This window comes from Panthera uncia (genome assembly GCF_023721935.1).
Source record: "Panthera uncia isolate 11264 chromosome A3 unlocalized genomic scaffold, Puncia_PCG_1.0 HiC_scaffold_11, whole genome shotgun sequence".
Taxonomy (NCBI): Eukaryota; Metazoa; Chordata; class Mammalia; order Carnivora; family Felidae; genus Panthera; species Panthera uncia.
In genome coordinates this window covers 51,138,530-51,157,866 of record NW_026057578.1, presented here as the reverse complement: position 1 = coordinate 51,157,866, position 19,337 = coordinate 51,138,530, and the positions used below count along the sequence as shown (strand labels likewise).

Sequence of the window (19,337 nt, the reverse complement as noted above, 5' to 3'; positions counted from 1 at the left end):
CAAGCAAAAGTTAAAAGAAGTAACATAATTTTGGAAGTCTTGATCAGTTGGAGTGAAAGGCTTGACCTGCCAGGGAGAAGTGAGGTATAATTAGGAAGACATTTTTGATCCAGTTCATGAAGTACATGAAGAATGTATTGGGGCCCTTTTTAAAGACAGTGGGGGAAGATTGGTCTGCCAACATATTGGATTAAATGGAATGGTGTAGAATCTGCCAAAAGCCGCCAGGCTAATGGCATGAAGGGCCTTGGAAGGCTGGGCTAAGGAGATGTGGTAGAGTAGGAAAAAGATAAAACGTCCAGACAATGTTCTGGGGGCAAGTGGGGGCGGGGGGAGGTTGCTTAATAAATTAGCAACACACATCTTAATCTGAAACCCCTCCAACATTTATCCCCACTCTGTAACTGTATATCTCATCTCTAAAGGAAATCTCCTTTCATGCCCTCGCACTCCCGCCATCATGCCCACGTCTGGGAATCCTTCCTAATCTTCAGTGTTTCCTATTCTGTGAATTTTTTTTTTTGTCCTGTGCGAACTTTATATAACCTTTGGCTCCTGTGGATCTCTGTAGCCTTTTGTATTTCTTTCATACATTTATATTTTGCTTTATGTTATCCTGTGAAATGTTATATCCCCCAATTTCATTTTTAGACGGTTTGAGCTTAGGAACTTACTATATCTTATCATAATTCCTGAAGCACTTAACATAGGTTTTATATGTAATTTGTGCTTTAGAAAATGCTTTTCAGAACTGAGCAAATAGTTTCCAGAAGTTAACTAAATTAGACTTATAAAAAGTCATAGTTAAGATATATTCTTAAAGTATATGTGTTCATATTTACATGTAGTACAACTACATAAAGTTAATCATTGATTATAATGTACTTTAGTAGCACAATTACATAGTGCCCATGTAATTGGCTTAGACCAGGTGTCCAGCACACTGTTTCTTGAAGGACCAGGAAGTCAGTCTCCATGGCTTCACAGGCTACGTGGTCTCTATCATACACTCTTTGTCTCTTTCACAACAGGCTGTGGCCAGATTTGGCCTGCTGGTTGTAGTTGGGCACCTGTGATCTAGACAGTAAATCCACTTATTCCTATATGATGTTTGTTTTTTTTTACCTCTGTTAGCATAAAAGTTTTTTGTTTTTATCACGTTTTATTTGTTCCTTAGTGAACTGTCACTGACAGTCCCATTCCATAAAACAATTAGTACCACAAAAACAGGCAACCAGGTATGTGCCTCTGCTGTGATATAATTGGAAATACATGGCACCTCTTTTGAGGTACTTCTTAAAAGTAAAGCTTTTATCTTTTAGTTATACACTAAGTATATAACTTTAAGAGATGTATACTGAAATATTTACAGTTCAATGGATTTCTTGTGAAGAACCAAAAAAACAAAAAACAAAAACAATCACCCAAAAACCAGTGAGGGCATAAGGAATAGGTAAGGGTATAGGTTAGTGGTTGGCAAACTTTTTCTTTCAAGGGCCACACAGTAAATATTTTAGGCTTTACAGGTCATATCATATCTCTATTGCCATTAGTAAATTTGTCATTGCTGTACTAAAGCAAATGTGAACAATATGTAAATAATTGAACTTGACTGTGTTCTAATAAAACTCTTTACAAAACAGGCAGCAGCCAGATTTTAGCTTGCAGACCAGATTCCTGTTCTGGGTGAAACAAGATTGGCCATGTATTGGTAATTGTTAAAGCTGAGAGAGGGGTGCCGGGAGTTTATTACACTGTTGGCACTGCTGTCGTGTATATTTGAAATGTTCCATAATAAAAGGCTAAGACAAGTTTCTTTCAAATATGGGTTAATACAAAGAAAAGACTTGTCATTTCTTTATTTAAAGTCATTCATAAAAATTGTTCAACCTCTTCTGGAATTATTTCCTTTGCTAGCTTCACTACAGTCTTCAGTGCAACAGTCTGAGGAAAAGAATACCAAAATCAAGCAGTTGCTTGTGAAAACCAAAAAAGAACTGGCAGATTCAAAGCAAGCAGTATGTTAATTTCCCATTTTCATATTTCAGTTTATGTATCTATAAATCCCTTCTTTTCTAAATATAACCAGGATTCTTATTCTTTAGGAAACTGATCACTTAATACTTCAAGCATCTTTAAAGGGTGAGCTGGAGGCAAGCCAGCAGCAAGTAGAAGTCTATAAAGTAAGATTCTTTTTACTTCTGAGGATTTACAAAAGAAGTAAGGTACCATGTAGGGATTTTTCTAAATATCCTTATGTACATATTTTTATATACCCGCACACATTCCCCCCCCCCCTCAATATCCTTCCTCAACATTTTGAAAAAGTAGAAGCAGTAAGCCAGGTATGGCATATAACTGGAGTATCCCATTTAGCTTAAGCTAGATCCTCTTCATGTATTTGAAAATCCTTAATGCACTAAGAATAGTGCAACACAAAATCAACATGGCCCCAGAGCTGTATCTGAGCTTTCTAAATGATAGTGCAGTCACAAGAATCAGTTTATAAAATGGTTTCATATGTTTATATTGTATACATATGTACGTATATTTCCATTATTATATATATTTTTATAACTGTTATATTTATATAATATCTTGATATATTCAATTCAACATTGAACTATAACAAGTAGTCTGGAATTTATGATTTTTCATGATTGATTTTAAGGAAAACTGAATTTATTGGGGAAATGTTCTATTATATTGCCTTTACTCTTTTAATAATAATAGATATTTTAAATTCTATTTAGTTTTATACCTTATACATACTCATGATCCAAAACTCAAGTTTATTTAAAGGAACATCTTTAATTAGTGAAGATCCAGTTTGCTAGAGCTTAATTGAAAGGTTTTGTCCCAGATTCAGCTGGCTGACATAACCTCTGAGAAACATAAAGTTCATGAACAGCTGAAGACCTCTGCAGACCAGCACCAGCGCACACTGAGCGCATACCAGCAAAAAGTGACAGCCCTTCAGGAAGAATGCCACGCTGCCAAGGTACATGCTTCACATGGACACAGACGACAGGTGTTGTTATCACCTAGCAAGCAGTTCACGAGAGGGCTGTGGTCTGGCCTTTTAGTGTTTGCTGTTATTTAAGAGCACTTATTAGAGGAAAATTCGGTGCAACTCATCTGACTCTAACCCCAACCCCATCCCACTCCTGTCATGTGCATAACCTTTTTTTTGTTAAAAGGGAAGACATAGGTACATGTTTCCATTTTAACCTTGCTTTGCAATTTCTGTATGTAAGAGTTATTTTCTTTAAATTTTATAATCTAAAAAGCATATAGTTGTTTCTGAGGGCCAAATGATTATAAAATAACATTCTACTAGAATGGCTCTGAGGGCCTGCTTTCTTCAGCATACAAAACAAATTCAATACAGTAGCTTTGTGAGAGGTGCAGCTATCATCTAAGCAATTTTGGCAGAAGGGTGACAGGAGATCACCTTGGGAAAGTGAAAGACCTAGAATTTCACTTTTCCCTCTCTCTTTAGAAATCTGAAGTTCAAGTAGCTTAATTTCTTTTAATTAATTTTTCTTGTATTTATGAAAAGAGGGACTATCTTAAATAAAAATCTTTCCAAGTTTCCAAAGGCAAAAATAGTGCCATTACAAAATTTATGGGTACTCAATTAATCTACCAGGGAAGAAAACATGTAGAAACATCTCCTGTCAAACAAAATTATATCATTCAAAAAATTAAAAAGTGTAAGGCCAACAGAAACACACTTTTTAGGGTAAGTTAATCAAAGGGATAAAGAGTGTCAGCCATTTTATTCATTTTCTAAAACAGGTTTTCATTGTAAGTCATTAATCTGAAAGAAAATAAGAGGATTATGTTACAATAGAAAACACAATAGAAAAATTATTCTCTCTCTTTTAAATGTCATAGGCAGAACAAGCTACTATAGCCTCTGAATTTGAGAACTACAAAGTCCGCGTTCACAATGTTCTAAAACAACAGAAAAATAAATCTGTGTCTCAGACTGAAACCGAGGGAGCTAAACAAGAAAGGTAAAGTCAAAATTAAAAGAAACATCCAGGTTTCCCTTCCTCCCCCTGAGATAGGTCCTCCACCAAGTATGTTGAAAATCCGACTGATTTCATTTGACTGTGGAATTTTACATGCAACAAGAGCAGGGTGTCTTGGCTTCACTATCTCCAGGCAGCAGCAGGGAAATGTCACTACCAAGGGCACTGTTACAAACTCAGAAACTGTGTAATACGGGCAGTGAAATGAGGAGATAGTCTTTGAGGTATAGACTAAATAGTGCCATCTTGTTGTAGTAGGATCTGGTCATAGTAGAAATACAGACATTGAAGTTACATTATGATTAGTTTTTCCCATTTTGAAAATTTAGAAATAGAAGGGAAAAAATGCTTCCTTGATATACCCACCATTAATTAAGCTAAATAGGGGTGCCTGAGTGGCTAAGTCAGTTGGATGTCCAACTCTGGCTCAGGTCATGATCTCGTGGTACATGAGTTCAAGCCCTGCGTCAGGCTCTGTGCTGACAGCTCAGGACCTGGAGCCTGCTTCAGATTCTGGGTCTCCCTCTCTCTCTCTCTCTCTCTGCACCCCCCCCCCCCGCTCACTCCCCCTCTCTCTATCTCTCTCTCTCTCAAAAACAAACATTTAAAATTTAATTAAGCTAAATAGAAATTGCTTTAAAACATTTTACTTATTTCAAAAAGTTTTAAATTAAGTACTAAATTCTAGTCTGGAATTAAATTTTTCTTTTTAAATTTATGACCATGTCAATTATTTGTTTCTGTAGTATATTTTTAATGCATCTTTAAAACTAGCATAAGATCACTTTTGTAAATTATTTGAAGGTATGCTAAGAATATTAAACAAGGCATTCTACAGCAAATGTGTTTTATAAGTAGAGGTTCAGTGTTGAAAACAATTTTACATCTGCCTCTTACTATTCTAGGACTAAATATTCTGCAATGTTTGTATGTTTACACTTTTGCTACTTTTTATTTAAGTGTCTATTAAATATGGGAACTATAGACTGAAAAATGAGATATTTTCTCTGTCAACCCATTTTCAAATTTCAAAGCAGAAATTGAATATTGACACATTTAATATGAAAATGTCAGCATCTGCAAGAGCCTTTTTTGAAAATTTTTGTGCTGTTCTTTTTTTTTTTTTTTTAGTGTTTATTCTGAGAGAAAGAGTGTGAGTGGGGGAGGGGGAGAGAGAGAATCTCAAGCAGGCTCTGCACTGTCAGCGCAGAGCCCGACATGGGGCTTGATCTCATGAACCATGAGATCATGACCTGAGCCGAAATCAAGTCAGACTCCTAACCACCTGAGCACCCAGGCACCTCTAGAGCCTTTTTTGATCGTGCTGGAATTTTGGATTCAAATTATTTTAATGTAAATGCTTTACATTCCTTCTATTTTCTTATGCATTAAATGCTTTTTTTTTTTAAGGAAATTAAGCTTAGACCTGATTTTTTTTTTAACTAAAAGCGTAGCACTATAACAAAATGGGCTATTTTAATACCATTCAATGCTCTCTTCTCCATTTGAATCTGAAATTTATAAATTCACAGACTTTTTTGTAAATCTGCATTTGCCTAAGACACAAAATCTGACTCTAATGAATTCTATAACTGAATTCTTCCAATTATACTTCGCTTAAAATAGTCCATAATAATAACAAGAATATGACATTAAAAGATGAAATGATTAAAGTAAAATTTATTTGAAACCACAAAATCAGGTTTACGTCTTTCAAAATTTTTTGTAAAACTGTTTCTGTTTTAGAGAACACCTGGAAATGCTGATTGATCAACTAAAAATCAAATTACAGGACACCCAAAATAACTTACAGATCAACGTATCCGAACTTCAGACGTTACAGTCTGAACATGACACTCTGCTAGAAAGACATAACAAGATGCTGCAGGAAACTGTATCCAAAGAGGCAGAACTCCGGGAAAAGTAAGGTTGCTAGCAGCACTAACAGTGTTTATACTGGGCAGCAAAATATTTCCTTGCTAGAACTCGTAAAGTGTTGCTCCTTGGGATAAATTGAAAATAAGAAACAGATATTCCTAAAGGCTTGGTAACTTTGTTTTCCTATCTTAAAGCCCTCCTTTTTTATTGTTTTTATGCTTCACTTTTTTAAAAAACAATTAACTTTATCTGTTCATCCAATATTCTGTCTCTCCTATGGCCTTCATGACCAGAATGTTTCTTTTAAAAAAACCCACTTTCCAACTCAAGTTTCAAATTCTAAGCATTTTTCTTTCTCTCGAGAGGAAAACATTCAGACAGCTGCTGGCTGAAAAGGAATATACAACTTACCTTTGCAACTGTCTTCAACTTGTTATATTATTACTGTTAATCAGTACTTTCAGTAGACTTTAGGGGTACTGGCAGGAGGAGTTGATTATTGTGAACAAGGAACTTTGGATTCCTAATGAAGAAGTTGGGTGGTAATATTTGTTGTATCTTAGACTAAGGAAAAGAGTTCTTCATTGAGCATCATTCATCAAGGATGTTGGAATACTTTACATGTCTCAGGTATGCTTTTAATACCTACCTAATCTATGGTAATCTCAAAAACTTCATTTTATTGGCTTTCTAATCTTTTAGTAGTGTAATTTATATAAGTTAAACGTAAATCAAAAGTTTCCGGGAAGATCTACCAATTTTCTAGCTCCTTATCATCGGAGTTTACCATGAGATTAGCTTAAGTATAGTGATGCTTGCTTGCTCTTTACATTAGAAATTTCTCACACTTATTCTTTACTCTAGAAAAGTTATTGCAAAATATATTGCTAACACAAATAAAAGTGCAAATGATGCCTCTAAAGTTCAATAAATATTTTTTCAGTACCTACTATGTGCCAGGCACTCTTAGTCCTAGAAACTTCACAGCATTTGAGATATCTTTAGAGGTCTTAACCCCCTTCTTCACACATATTAAGAGTAATATTGTTACTATCTGTGTCCCAGTATGAAGAAATAGCCTTTTCTTTATAAATCCTCTTCTTTTTTAAACATCTTAATATTCATACTTTCTCTATATGAGATTGTAAAAACATCTCAAGAGGAATAACTGGGCTGAGAAGCTAATACCTACTACAATGCCCAGAGGGTACAGCTACTATAAACACATCAATAACAGCTGAGACGGATGGTAAACTTCCATCAGCACAATTGTTCCAGGTCCAGGTTGGGATTCAAGCTTCTATCTTTTAACTAGGTAAAGTCAGAAGTGTCACTGATACCACCTGCAAACTACCAACCTGACCCTAGCTCTAAAATGTAGCTATTATCTTCCTTAGAAAATTGTTGTGACTGCCGATGATTCTTCCTTTACTTTCGTGGCAGATACTATTTAAACAAAGGCTTACGAAAAAAGCAGGCTTGAGGGGTAACATATACACTAGCATTTTCTGAATTCATTGATCAGTATAAATTTGGCAATTAAGAAACCTTTTCTGAAGCATATGATATTTTTATTGTATGTCACCCTTTAGCCACTAAATTTTGTTTTAAAACTATATGGTGTGCATATGTGTAGCACATAGGAAATAGCTCTTGGAAAGCTACATGTTGAACCATTAACAATGTCTGTGCCTGAAGTTGGGATTTTACACTGCGGGGGTGGAATTGAATAAAAGAAGGCTCTCACTTCTTTCTGTAATTGGTTCCATATTGTTTGAATTTTTATGAGAGTACTTGTGGCTCCCTTGCAGTAAAAGAAAACTTTTTTTTTTTTTTTTTTTTTTTTTTTTTTTTACCAATCCAAACATAAAACATCAAGACTGTAAGTGAACCATTAAACATAGTGGTTCCCAAATTATAGTTGCATGGCTAGCATCAGGCTGACAACATAAAAATTGCATGCAAAACTGCTAAAAGTAGGCAATTTCTAGGACCACCTCCAGACATTCTGATTCAGTGGCTCTAGGATGAGAACTAGATGTCTATGTTTTTAACAAGGGACCCAATGATTCTACTGTGCAGCAAGATCTTAAAACAGCTGTAATAAACCAAGTCTATGTGTTTCAGAGTTTTGCATTACTTGGCTCAGAATGGCTCAGAAAAATTTCCATAAGGCTTTCCCTAAGGCTTTATTTATGAATGAAAAGAAAGTATTCATTTTTGTGTTTCCAAGGTAATACAGAAAAGGTACAGTAATCCTATTACCACATAAGATAACTTGAAAGGGGGACAATTTAAAATATAATTATCTTATGCTCTAAATTTAACCCTATTTTCTGATAAATGATGAAGGAAGTTCCTCATCTGAACCATTGTAGCATGGCTACTCAAATGAGGTTCCTCATGAACTATAGAACACAGAAATGATTTGAACTAGATGACTGCCAAAGTCCACAGATGGTTAGCACAGCTAGTACCATTATAGATGCTTTTAGAAGTTAATTCATACATTTAGTAAATATCTCAGGGCTAATGATCTGATAGAACCCAGTTGAGAAGAGCTGAGTCAGCATGACAAGTTGCAAGATCAACTATGAAGTAAGTTCCTCTCACCCTTCAGGTTGTGTTCAATACAGTCCGAGAACATGATGCTAAAGTCTGAACATGCACAGACTGTGAGTCAACTGACGTCCCAAAATGAGGTCCTTCGCAGCAGCTTCCGTGATCAAGTGCGCCATTTGCAGGAAGAGCATAGAAAGACAATGGAAACTTTACAGCAGCAACTCTCCAAAGTGGAAGCTCAGCTTTTCCAGCTTAAGAGTGAACCGACCACAAGAAGTATGTGTGTATGCATGAAAACATTGGTTGTTCATGTTCTCATGTATTTATGTCACTTAAATACATTCTCCACAAGTTCATAAGAAAATAGAAAATGTATCAGGTGGAAGTCGGTGCCAATGAATTTTGGATTAGCTTACTGAGAAGATATTTGAACCATATGAACCCTTGTTGATTATACTTATAGCCACCTCCTCACCTCTTACAGTACTGACTTTCACGTGTTTGTTACCCTCTGTGTAACACTATTTCCTGTTCTCTCACTCAGACATAACCTGCAGTCTCATGACATGTATCCAAATTCCAGTATTCACTGAATCTGGTGTTCTCCACTGTTGATCACCAAATATATCTGTTTTGTGATTAGGATTATGAGAGTTAGCAGCTTACTAACAGCGACTCGGGCAACATTGAACTTGTAGGATCAATTGGCCAATATCGTTTCTTCCCTTTAAAATTTCTGCTTAATTAGATGGGTGCCTTGGTGGCTCAGTTGATTAAGTGTCCGACTCTTGATTTCGGCTCAGTCATGATCTCATGGTTCATGAGATTGAGCATGGAGCCTGCTTAGAATTCTCTCTCCCTTTCTCTCTGCCCCTCCCCTGCTCATGTGCATATTCTCTCTCTCTCTCTCTCTCTCTCTCTCTCTCTCTCTCTCTCTGTCTCTCTCAAAATAAATAAACCTTAAAAGAAAGAAAGAAATGAAGTAACTTCATGGAATGGAAAATAAATGAAATTGGAAGTTAACAGATCTGGGTTAGAATTCTTACCCCTAACCCTACTATGATACCTTGGACAAAGTCATTTATTTTCTCTGACCTTTGGGTTTCTTGGGATTAATACAGTAATGTGTTTGAAAGTGCCTTACAGATCTTACAGATCTATGCAAGTGTTCATTATCAGCAAACAGGAAAGCCTGGCCTGAGGAGTGTAATAGATCCCTGCCCTGGATCCTAGGCCTTTCTTTGGCTAAACACTGAAGATATGAAGGGGCAGTGGTAGGAACCAGCAGAGGTAAAGGTGTAAGGCAGTAATAAACAAGAATATCTGTCCAGCAAATTTCAGCAAGAGTGTTGTGTCAGAAAGCATGCAGCTATCTGAAATAACTAATCCTCAAAAACAGAGTCTAGTTTTAGAATTTCTGCCAGTATTTTGCAACAGTATAGCTCTATTACGATATTTAATAGTATATCTTATCTAGGTGGTAGCAATTTATAGCTTCTGTTGAAATTATTTAAGTGATTAAAAGTTCAATAACTTCTATTTTAATAAATTTTTAGTACTGACAGAAATTCTTTTTTTTAATTTTTTTTTTTAACATTTATTTATTTTTGAGACAGAGAGAGACAGAGCATGAGCAGGGAAGGGTCAGAGAGAGAGGGAGACACAGAATCCTAAACAGGCTCCAGGCTCTGAGCTGTCAGCCCAGAGCCCGATGCGGGGCTCGAACTCACAGACCGCGAGATCATGACCTGAGCCGAAATCAGACGCCCAACCAACTGAGCCACCCAGGTGCCCCTAGCTTAGAAATTCTTTATGCACCTATTACTTGTCTTCTAGTTCTTCAAATTCCCTATCATACCATTTGACATCCCTATGATCATTTTAATCTCATCGTGTATCTCAGTGAATGCTGAATCCATGGTTTTGAACAATCTCACACTTTTAAAAAAAAAAATTTAATAGGCCCAGCTTCTTCCCACCAACCTTTGAAGAACCTTCGAGAAAGGAGAAGCACAGACCTTCCCCTACCAGACATGTACACCATAACCCGGGAGGAGGGAGAAGGAATGGAGACAACTGACACAGAGTCTGTATCTTCCTCTGGCACTCACACACAGTCTTTAGAGCAACTGCTTAATTCTCCTGAAACTAAACTTGGTAGGTCTCTCTCTTTGGGTATGTTTTTCTTATTTAGCTCTGTTGTCTCGTCTAATAAATCCTAACCCTTAAGTTATACTTGTTTTTTTTAACTACTCTAGGAAAATTTCTTTCAATGTTCCACCCCAAATGGAAGACTCTTCTACAGAATGAAGCAATTGTTTGTTTGATTTTAATGCTAGTTCTGCTCTAAGCTTGAGCCAGAAATAGATGGTTGTAAGCTATGTAGTATTAGAAAGTAGGATGAACTATTCTCTCACCCTTCTAAGAAACTGACAGCTTTCATTTATTCCTCTGGGTGACTTAGTAGTGCTAAACGTATTTAAATATGGTAAAGTTTTGGTACATGTTAGTCTTACCTGTCATGAACATTAATGTTCATAATTCAGAGAGACTCTATCCTCTAACTGAAGTTTCAGGATCTAGAGTAAGGACTGTTTGTGTCCATGGTCACTGATTGTGGTGTGGGTGGAAACTGCAGTTAGCCCTCCAGGCAAGGTTAGTAGTAATGGCATGGAGGCATCATGAGAGACTGGCAGCAGACTCAAGAATCAGATCTGCCAAAATTCCTTGTCAACTTCGAGCCTGTTCCTTCTCTATAAAATTTGAATAATGATACCTACCCACTTCATATAAAATTCTTACAAGCATCCATGATATAAATGATTGGTGAATGTTACTACTCCCCTTGTTTATAAGTAAAATGACATAAACTCTTGGGACATAGAGGAGTGTGAGTAGTGAAACTGATAGAACTGTCTACAAATTCTAGAACTGGGGTTCATAGAACTTGAATGCAGTTAGATTACATGCTTTACAACAGAGATTCTGCCTTATTAGTGTTATATTCAACATGTAACGGAGATATGTTGAATAGAAGAATGACAGAAAGTGGACCTGAGTAATATTGCAAACTAAAATATCCATACTTAGATATATTTCTTACTTAGAATCTTCATCTATAATCTCTGATTTTGAGAATTAATTACTGGAACAACATCTTGCAGAGCCTCCTTTATGGCATGCTGAATTTACCAAAGAAGAATTGGTTCAAAAGCTCAGTTCTACCACAAAAAGCGCTGATCACTTAAATGTCCTGCTTCGGGAAACAGAAGCAACCAATGCAATCCTTATGGAGCAAATTAAGGTAAGATCAAACACTGCCACCCAGAAAATACTCTTTGTACCAGATTGGTTTTCTTGACCTCACCCCCTACTCTCACAGATGAGACACATCCATCACATCTTGATTGTTTATGACACAACATTCCTGAAACTGAGAAATACTACTTGCTTTGGTATGTATAGTATAGGAAGACTACTTTAATTCCTGCTTTTCTAAGAAACCATAATAGATTTAGAAATAGATTAGAGTAGGTTCACAAGTCATTGTTCCACATGTGTTTATGTAAAACTCAAATAGGTATGGGCCCTTAAGTTCTAAAGATAAACTGTAGACACTTCTCATTCATATCATTCAGCTGATATTTATGGCCCTAAACTACTTATCACAATTGTGGGTAGAGATAGGAAGGTAGCATAGGAAGCTTTCCTATTTAAAAGCAACAGTAGAAGGGAGGAGCCAAGATGGCGGAACAGCATGGAAGTTTTTCTTGTGTCTCACGTCCATGAGATACAACCAGATCAACACTAAACCATCCTGCACACCTAGAAAACTGAGGATTAACACAACAATCTGCACAACCTGAACCACAAAATTCAGCAGGTACGCAGCACAGAGAGGTGAACTGGGGAAGAGAGAAGCCGTGGAGGGCAGGGAGCCGTTTTTGCATGTGGAGAGGACGGAGGTGGGGAGAATACGGGAAAAGCACCCCCCCCCCCCCGCACCAAAAGCAGCTGGAAAGAAAGTAGAACCGTGGAAACAGCTGCAGGGACTCAACTAAAAATGGAGAAAGGAAAAAGAAAGGGTTTAAACTCTATTAAGACTCTATAAACAGGGCAAGTACAGAGTCTGAAGCTCTGCAACACAATACCTGGCGATGCTCTGGTGAGAAGGATGAATCCCCAGGAGCAGAGTGAAGCCTGGGGGTCTTTGGATCACATGGGAGAGGCGGTTCCCCTGCTGGGAGGACACCTGGTAGAGGCTCTGTGACTCCCCCAAAGGCAAAGGCCCCAGTGGACCTGGAAGAACAACCGTATTTACTGGTTCTGGAACAAGATTGCTGGGGGTGAAGCCTGGTGCCAAACGTGTGTGGTGATTTGTCATAATCCCTAAAACGCTGCTGCTACCTGATTGCGTGAACTTTTTCTGGGGTGGGTTGGCACCTAGCCACAGTCCCTGGGTACTGGCAGCAGCGCAGTCCCACGAACATTCCTGGGTGCAGCCAGCACCTGGCCATTGCTTGGTGACACCCTCCCACAGAGGGACAGAACAGGTCAAAGCCACAGTTCCTCAGAAGTAAGGGGTGGGGAAAAACAGCCGCATGTGAGATAAAACTCAGGAGGGAGGTTCTGCCTGGGGCATGGCCACAGACTGTGTAAAGCCGGGGAGTGTACGGGAGCTGAAGACAAAGGACGGTGCTGAAGGCAAAGGATGTGTGTGTGATTGCTGATCAGGGAGAACAGAGTTCTGATACGAGAGACTGGGTAGCTGGATGACACCATTATCACCACTCTTGCACATGCACATACACACCTACAAGCACCACAACAATCCACCCCAGTAAGCTAAGCAGCACCATCTAGTGAAGAATGAGCCGTTACACTAAGCCCCACCCAACCAGGCCAACCTCGCTCTTCAGGAACATGAGTCTCTCCATCTGCTTAGTTTATGGACTAAATTATAGCTATTATTAAAGCTATTCATATTATTAAAGCTATTCATAGTTGGACTTCTAGAGAAAAATGAAGTCATTTCTATCATATTTCAGTCTGTTCACTGGTCCATTTATTCAATTTTCCCTTTTTTTTCTTTTCCTTTTTTATCTTTTTCATTTCTTTTTCTTGAATACAGAAAGAGAAAAACTTTATTTTTGTTTTCAATTTTTACTAAGAATATTTTTCTTTAATTTTTTTCTATTATATTTTTTACATTTATGTAAATTTTTTCGAATTCTATTTTATTTCCATCACTTTATTTTATTCTACTTTAGTCTATTCATTTCTTCAAATTTTCAAAAGATTTCCTTTTTTTCCTTCTTTCTTTCCCTTTTTCTCTGATCTATTAAGCCCCTTTCAACACCCACACTAAAACACACTTAGGATCTAGCATCACTTATTCGAGTTGTGTGTGTGCGCGTGTTTAATTTTTTAACTTTAATATTTTTTTAATTTTAATTTTTTTAATTTTAATTTTTTTACCTCATTAATTCCTTTTTTCTCTTCAAAATGATGAAATAAAGGAATTCACCCCAAAAGAAAGAGCAGGAAGAAATGACAGAGGCTTAACTAACACAGGTACAAGCAAGATGTCTGAATCAGAATTTAGAATCACAATAATAAGAATACTAGCTGGAGTCGAAAATAGATTAGAATCCTTTTCTGCAGAGATAAAAGAAGTAAAAGCCAGTCAGGATGAAATAAAAAATGTTGTAACTGAGCTGAAATCTCGAATGGATGCCATGGCGTCAAGGATGGATGAGACAGAGCAGAGAATCAGTGATATAGAGGACAAACTTATGGAGAATAATGAAGCAGAAAAAAAGAGGGAGACTAAGGAAAAAGAGCACAATTTAAGAATTAGAGGAATCAGTGACTCATTAAAAAGGAACAATGTTAGAATCATAGGGGTCCCAGAAGATGAAGAGAGAGCAAAAGAGGTAGAAGGGTTATGGGAGCAAATCATAGCAGAAAACTTTCCTAAGCTGGGGGAAGACACAGACATCAAAATCCAGGAAGCACAGAGGACTCCCATTAGATTAAAAAAACCCAACCATCATCAAGATATATCATAGTCAAATTCACAAAATACTCAGGCAAGGAGAGAATCATGAAAGCAGCAAAGGAAAAAAAGTCCTTAACCTACAAGGGAAGACAAATCAGGTTTGCAGCAGACCTGTCCACAGAAACTTGGCAAGCCAGAAAGGAGTGGCAGGATATATTCAATGTGCTGAATCAGAAAAAATATGCAGCCAAGAACTCTTTATCCAGCAAGGTTGTCATTCAAAATAGAAGGACAGATTAAAAGTTTCCCAGACAAACAAAAATTAAAGGAGTTTTTGACTACTAAACCAGTCCTGGAAGAAATTTTAAGGGGGGACACCCTGAGAGAGAAAAGACAAAAAAAAAAAGACCAAAAGGAACAAAGATAGAAAAGACCAGAGAACACCACCAGGAACTCCCAACTCTACAAGCACAAGCAACATAATGGCAATAAATTCATATCTTTCAGTACTCACTCTAAACGTCAATGGACTAAATGCTTAAATCAAAAGACATAGGGTAACAGAATGGGTAAGAAAACAAGGTCCATCTATATGCTGTTTACAAGTGACCCACTTTAATCTAAAGATACCTTCAGATTGAAAGTAAGGGGATGGAGAACCATCTGTCATGCTAATGGTCAATAAAAGAAAGCCAGAGTAGCCATACTTATATCAGACAATCTAGACTTTAAAATAAAGACTGTAACAAGAGATGAAGAAGGGCATTATATCATATTAAGGGGTCTATCCACCAAGAAGACCTGACAGTTGTAAACATTTATGCGCCAACTGTGGAAACACCCAAATACATAAATCAATTAATCACAAACATAAAAAAAACTCATTGATAATAATACCGTAATAGTAGGGGACTTCAACACCCCCACTTCCAGCAATAGACAGATCATCTAATCAAAAAACCAACAAGGAAACAATGTCTTTGAATGAAACACTGGACCAGATGGACTTAACATATATGCAGAAGATTTCATCCTAAAGCAGTGGAATATACATTTGTCTCTAGTGCACATAGATCGTTCTCCAGAATAGACCACATACTGGGACATAAATCAGCCCTCAACAAGTACAAAAAGATCGAGATCATACCGTGCATATTTTCAGACCACAGTGCTATGAAACTTGAAATTAACCACAAGAAAAAATTTGGAAAGGTTACAAATACTTGGAGACTAAAGAACATCCTACTGAAGAATGAATGGGCTAACCAAGAAGTTGAAGAGGAAATTAAAAAGTACATGGAAGCCAATGAAAATGATAACACTACAACCCAAAACCTCTGGGACACAGCAAAGGCAGTCATAAGAGGAAAGTATATAGGAATCCAGGCCTTCCTGAAGAAGGAAGAAAGGTCTCAGACACACAACCTAACCTTACATCTTGAAGATCTGCAAAAAGAACAGCAAATAAAACTCAAAACCAGCAGAAGACAGGAAATAATAAATAGAGCCAAAATAATGCTATCAGAACCAAAACAAAACAAAACAAGACAGTAGAACAGATCAATGAAACCAGAAGATGTTTCTTCGAAAGAATTAACAACATTGATAAACTACTAGCCAGTTGGATCAAAAAGAAAAAAGGAAACGACCCAAATAAATAAAATCAACAATGAAAGAGGAGAGATCACAACCAACACAGCAGAAATACAATCAACAATAAGAGAATATTATGAGCAATTATATGCCAATAAAATGGGCAATCTGGAAGAAATGGACAAATTCCTAGAAACATATACACTATCAAAACTGAAACCGGAAGAAATAGAAAATTTGAACAGACCCATAACCTGTAAAGAAATCAAATTAGTAATCAAAAATCCAAAAAAAACAAGAGTCCAGGGCCAGATGGCTTTCCAGGGAAATTCTACCCCACATTTAAAAAGGAGTTAACACCTATTCTCTTGAAGCTGTTCCAAAATATAGAAATGGAAGCTGTTCCAAAAAATAGAAATAGAAATGTTCCAAAAAATAGAAAACTTCCAAACTCTTTCTATGAAGCTAGCATTACCTTGATTCCAAAACCAGACAGAGATGCCACTAAAAAGGAGAACAAAAAACCAATATCTACCAAACATTTAAGGAAGAGTTAACACCTATTCTGTTGAAGCTGTTCCAAAAAATAGAAATGGAAGGGAAACTTCAAAACTCTTTCTTGAGTCCAACATTACCTTAATTCCAAAACCAGAGACCCCACTAAAAAGGAGAACTATAGACCAATATCCCTGATGAACATGGATGCAAAAATCCTCAACAAGATTTTAGCCAACCGGATCCAGCAATACATTAAAAAAATTATTCACGGCGATCCAGTGGGATTTATACCTGGGATGCAGGGCTGGTTCAATATCCGCAAAACAATCAATGCGATTTATCACATCAATGAAAGAAAGGACAGGAACCATATGATCTCAATAGATGCAGAGAAAGCATTTAACAAAATATAGCATCCTTTCTTGATAAAAAAAAAACCCTCAAGAAAGTAGGGATAGAAGGATCATACCTCAAGATCATAAAAGCCATATACGAAAGACCCAATGCTAATATCATCCTCAGGAACAAGACAGATTGTCCACTCTCACCACATAGTATTAGAAGTCTTAGCCTCAGCAATCAGACAACACAAAGAAATAAAAGGCATCCACACTGGCCAGGAGGAGGTCAAACTTACACTCTTCACAGATGACATGATACTCTATATGGAAAACCCAAAAGAGTCCACAAAAAACTGCTAGAACTGATTCATGAATTCAGCAAAATCGCAGTATATAAAATCAATGCACAGAAATCGCTTGCATTCCTGTACACCAACAATGAAGCAACAGAAAGAGAAATCAAGGAATTGATCCCATTCACAATTGCACCAAAAACCATAAAATACCTAGGAACAAACATAACCAAAGAGGTGAAAAAAAATCATACACTGAAAACTGTAGAAAGCTTATGAAAGAAATCGAAGAAGACACAAAAACATGGAAAAATATCCATGCTCCTGGATAGGAAGAACAAATACTGTTAAAATGTCAATACTATCCAAAGCAATCTACATATTCAATGCCATCCCTATCAAAATAACACCAGCATTCTTTACAGAGCTACAACAAACAATCCTAAAATTTGTATGGATCCAGAAAAGACCCTGAATAGCCAAAGCAATCTTGAAAAGAGGCATCACAATCCCAGAATTCAAGCCGTATTACAAAGCTGTAATCATCAGGACGGTATGGTACTGGCACAAAAACAGACACACAGATCAATGGTCAGAATAGAGAACCCAGAAATGGACCACAAATGTATGGCCAACTAATCTTTGACAAAGAAGGAAAGACTATCCAATGGAATAAAGACAGTCTCTTCAGCAACTGGTGCTGGGAAAATTGGACAGCAATATGCAGAAAACTGAACCTGGACCACTTTCTTACACCATACACAAAAATAAACTCAAAATGGATGAAAGGCCTAAATGTGAGACAGGAAGCCATCAAAATCCTCGAGGAGAAAGCAAGCAAAAACCTCTTTGGCCGCAGCAACTTCTTAATACATCTCTGGAGGCAAGGGAAACAAAAGCAAAAATTAACTGTTGGGACCTCACCAAAATAAAAAGCTCCTGCACAGCAAAGGAAACAATCAGCAAAACTAAAAGGCACCTGATGGAATGGGAGAAAATATTTGCAAATGACATATCAGATAAAGGGTTAGTATCCAAAATCTATAAAGAACTTATCAAACTCAACACCCAAAAAACAAATAATCCAGTGAAGAAAAGGGAAAAAGACACGAATAGACACTTCTCCAAGGAAGACATCCATATGGCCACCCGACACATTAAAAAATACCCAACATCACTCATCATCAGGGAAATACAAATCAAAACCACAATGAGATACCACATCACACCTGTCAGAATGGCTAACATTAACAACTGGGGCATCAATAGATGTTGGTGAGGAGGCAGAGAAAGAGGATCTCTTTTGCACTGCTGGTGGGAATGCAAACTGGTGCAGCCACTATGGAAAACAGTATGGAAGTTCCTCAAAAAATTAAAAATAGAACTATGTACGATCCAGCAATTACACTATGAGGTATTTATCCAAAGGGATACAGATATGCTGTTTCAAAGGGGCACATGCAACCCAATGTTAATAGCAGCACTAGTAATAATAGCCAAAGTATGTAAGGAGCCCAAATATCCATCGATGGATGAATGGATAAAGAAGACGTGGTATATATAGACAATGGAGTATCACTCGGCAATCAAAAAGAATGAAATCTTGCCATTTACAAGTATGTGGATGGAACTAAGGGTATTATCCTAAGCAAAATTAGTCAGAGAAAGACAAATACCATATGACTTCATTCATATGAGGACTTTAAGACACAGAACAGGTGAACATAAGGGAACGGAAGCAAAAATAACATAAACAGGGAGGGTACAAAACATAAGAGACTCTTAAATATAGAGAACAAACAGAGGGTTACTGGAGGGGTTGTGGGAGGGGGTATGGGCTAAATGGGTAAGGGGCATTAAGGAATCTACTCCTGAAATCATTGTTGCACTATATGCTAACTAATTTGGATGCAAATTAAATTTTTTTTTTAATTTAAAAAATTAAATAAAAGTGACACTAGAAACACGTGGTAATAGGTAGATTGTGGTGCAGTTGAGGGTTACACAATGCACCCAGGCTCACTGCTAAGTCACTTCTCCAAAAATAGTCCTATTACTTGTTGTGCAATTCTCATGAGCCAGGCCCTTGGCTTTACATAGACCATCTCATTTAATCCTCACATCACTGATG

General features: G+C 37.1%; 1 protein-coding gene across 4 annotated transcripts in view; it reads left to right on the top strand.

Moving 5' to 3' along the window:
• Positions 1 to 19,337, top strand: part of GCC2 (GRIP and coiled-coil domain containing 2) — a 71,833-nt gene that overhangs the window by 44,103 nt on the left and 8,393 nt on the right. For all 4 annotated transcript variants that reach the window (XM_049650135.1, XM_049650136.1, XM_049650134.1 and 1 more), the window contains 8 exons: positions 1,918 to 2,018; positions 2,106 to 2,183; positions 2,864 to 3,001; positions 3,901 to 4,022; positions 5,787 to 5,963; positions 8,539 to 8,756; positions 10,443 to 10,637; positions 11,645 to 11,784. In XM_049650135.1, the coding sequence (XP_049506092.1) occupies positions 1,918 to 2,018; positions 2,106 to 2,183; positions 2,864 to 3,001; positions 3,901 to 4,022; positions 5,787 to 5,963; positions 8,539 to 8,756; positions 10,443 to 10,637; positions 11,645 to 11,784 (1,169 nt within the window). The remainder of the gene's footprint in view (positions 1 to 1,917; positions 2,019 to 2,105; positions 2,184 to 2,863; positions 3,002 to 3,900; positions 4,023 to 5,786; positions 5,964 to 8,538; positions 8,757 to 10,442; positions 10,638 to 11,644; positions 11,785 to 19,337) is intronic.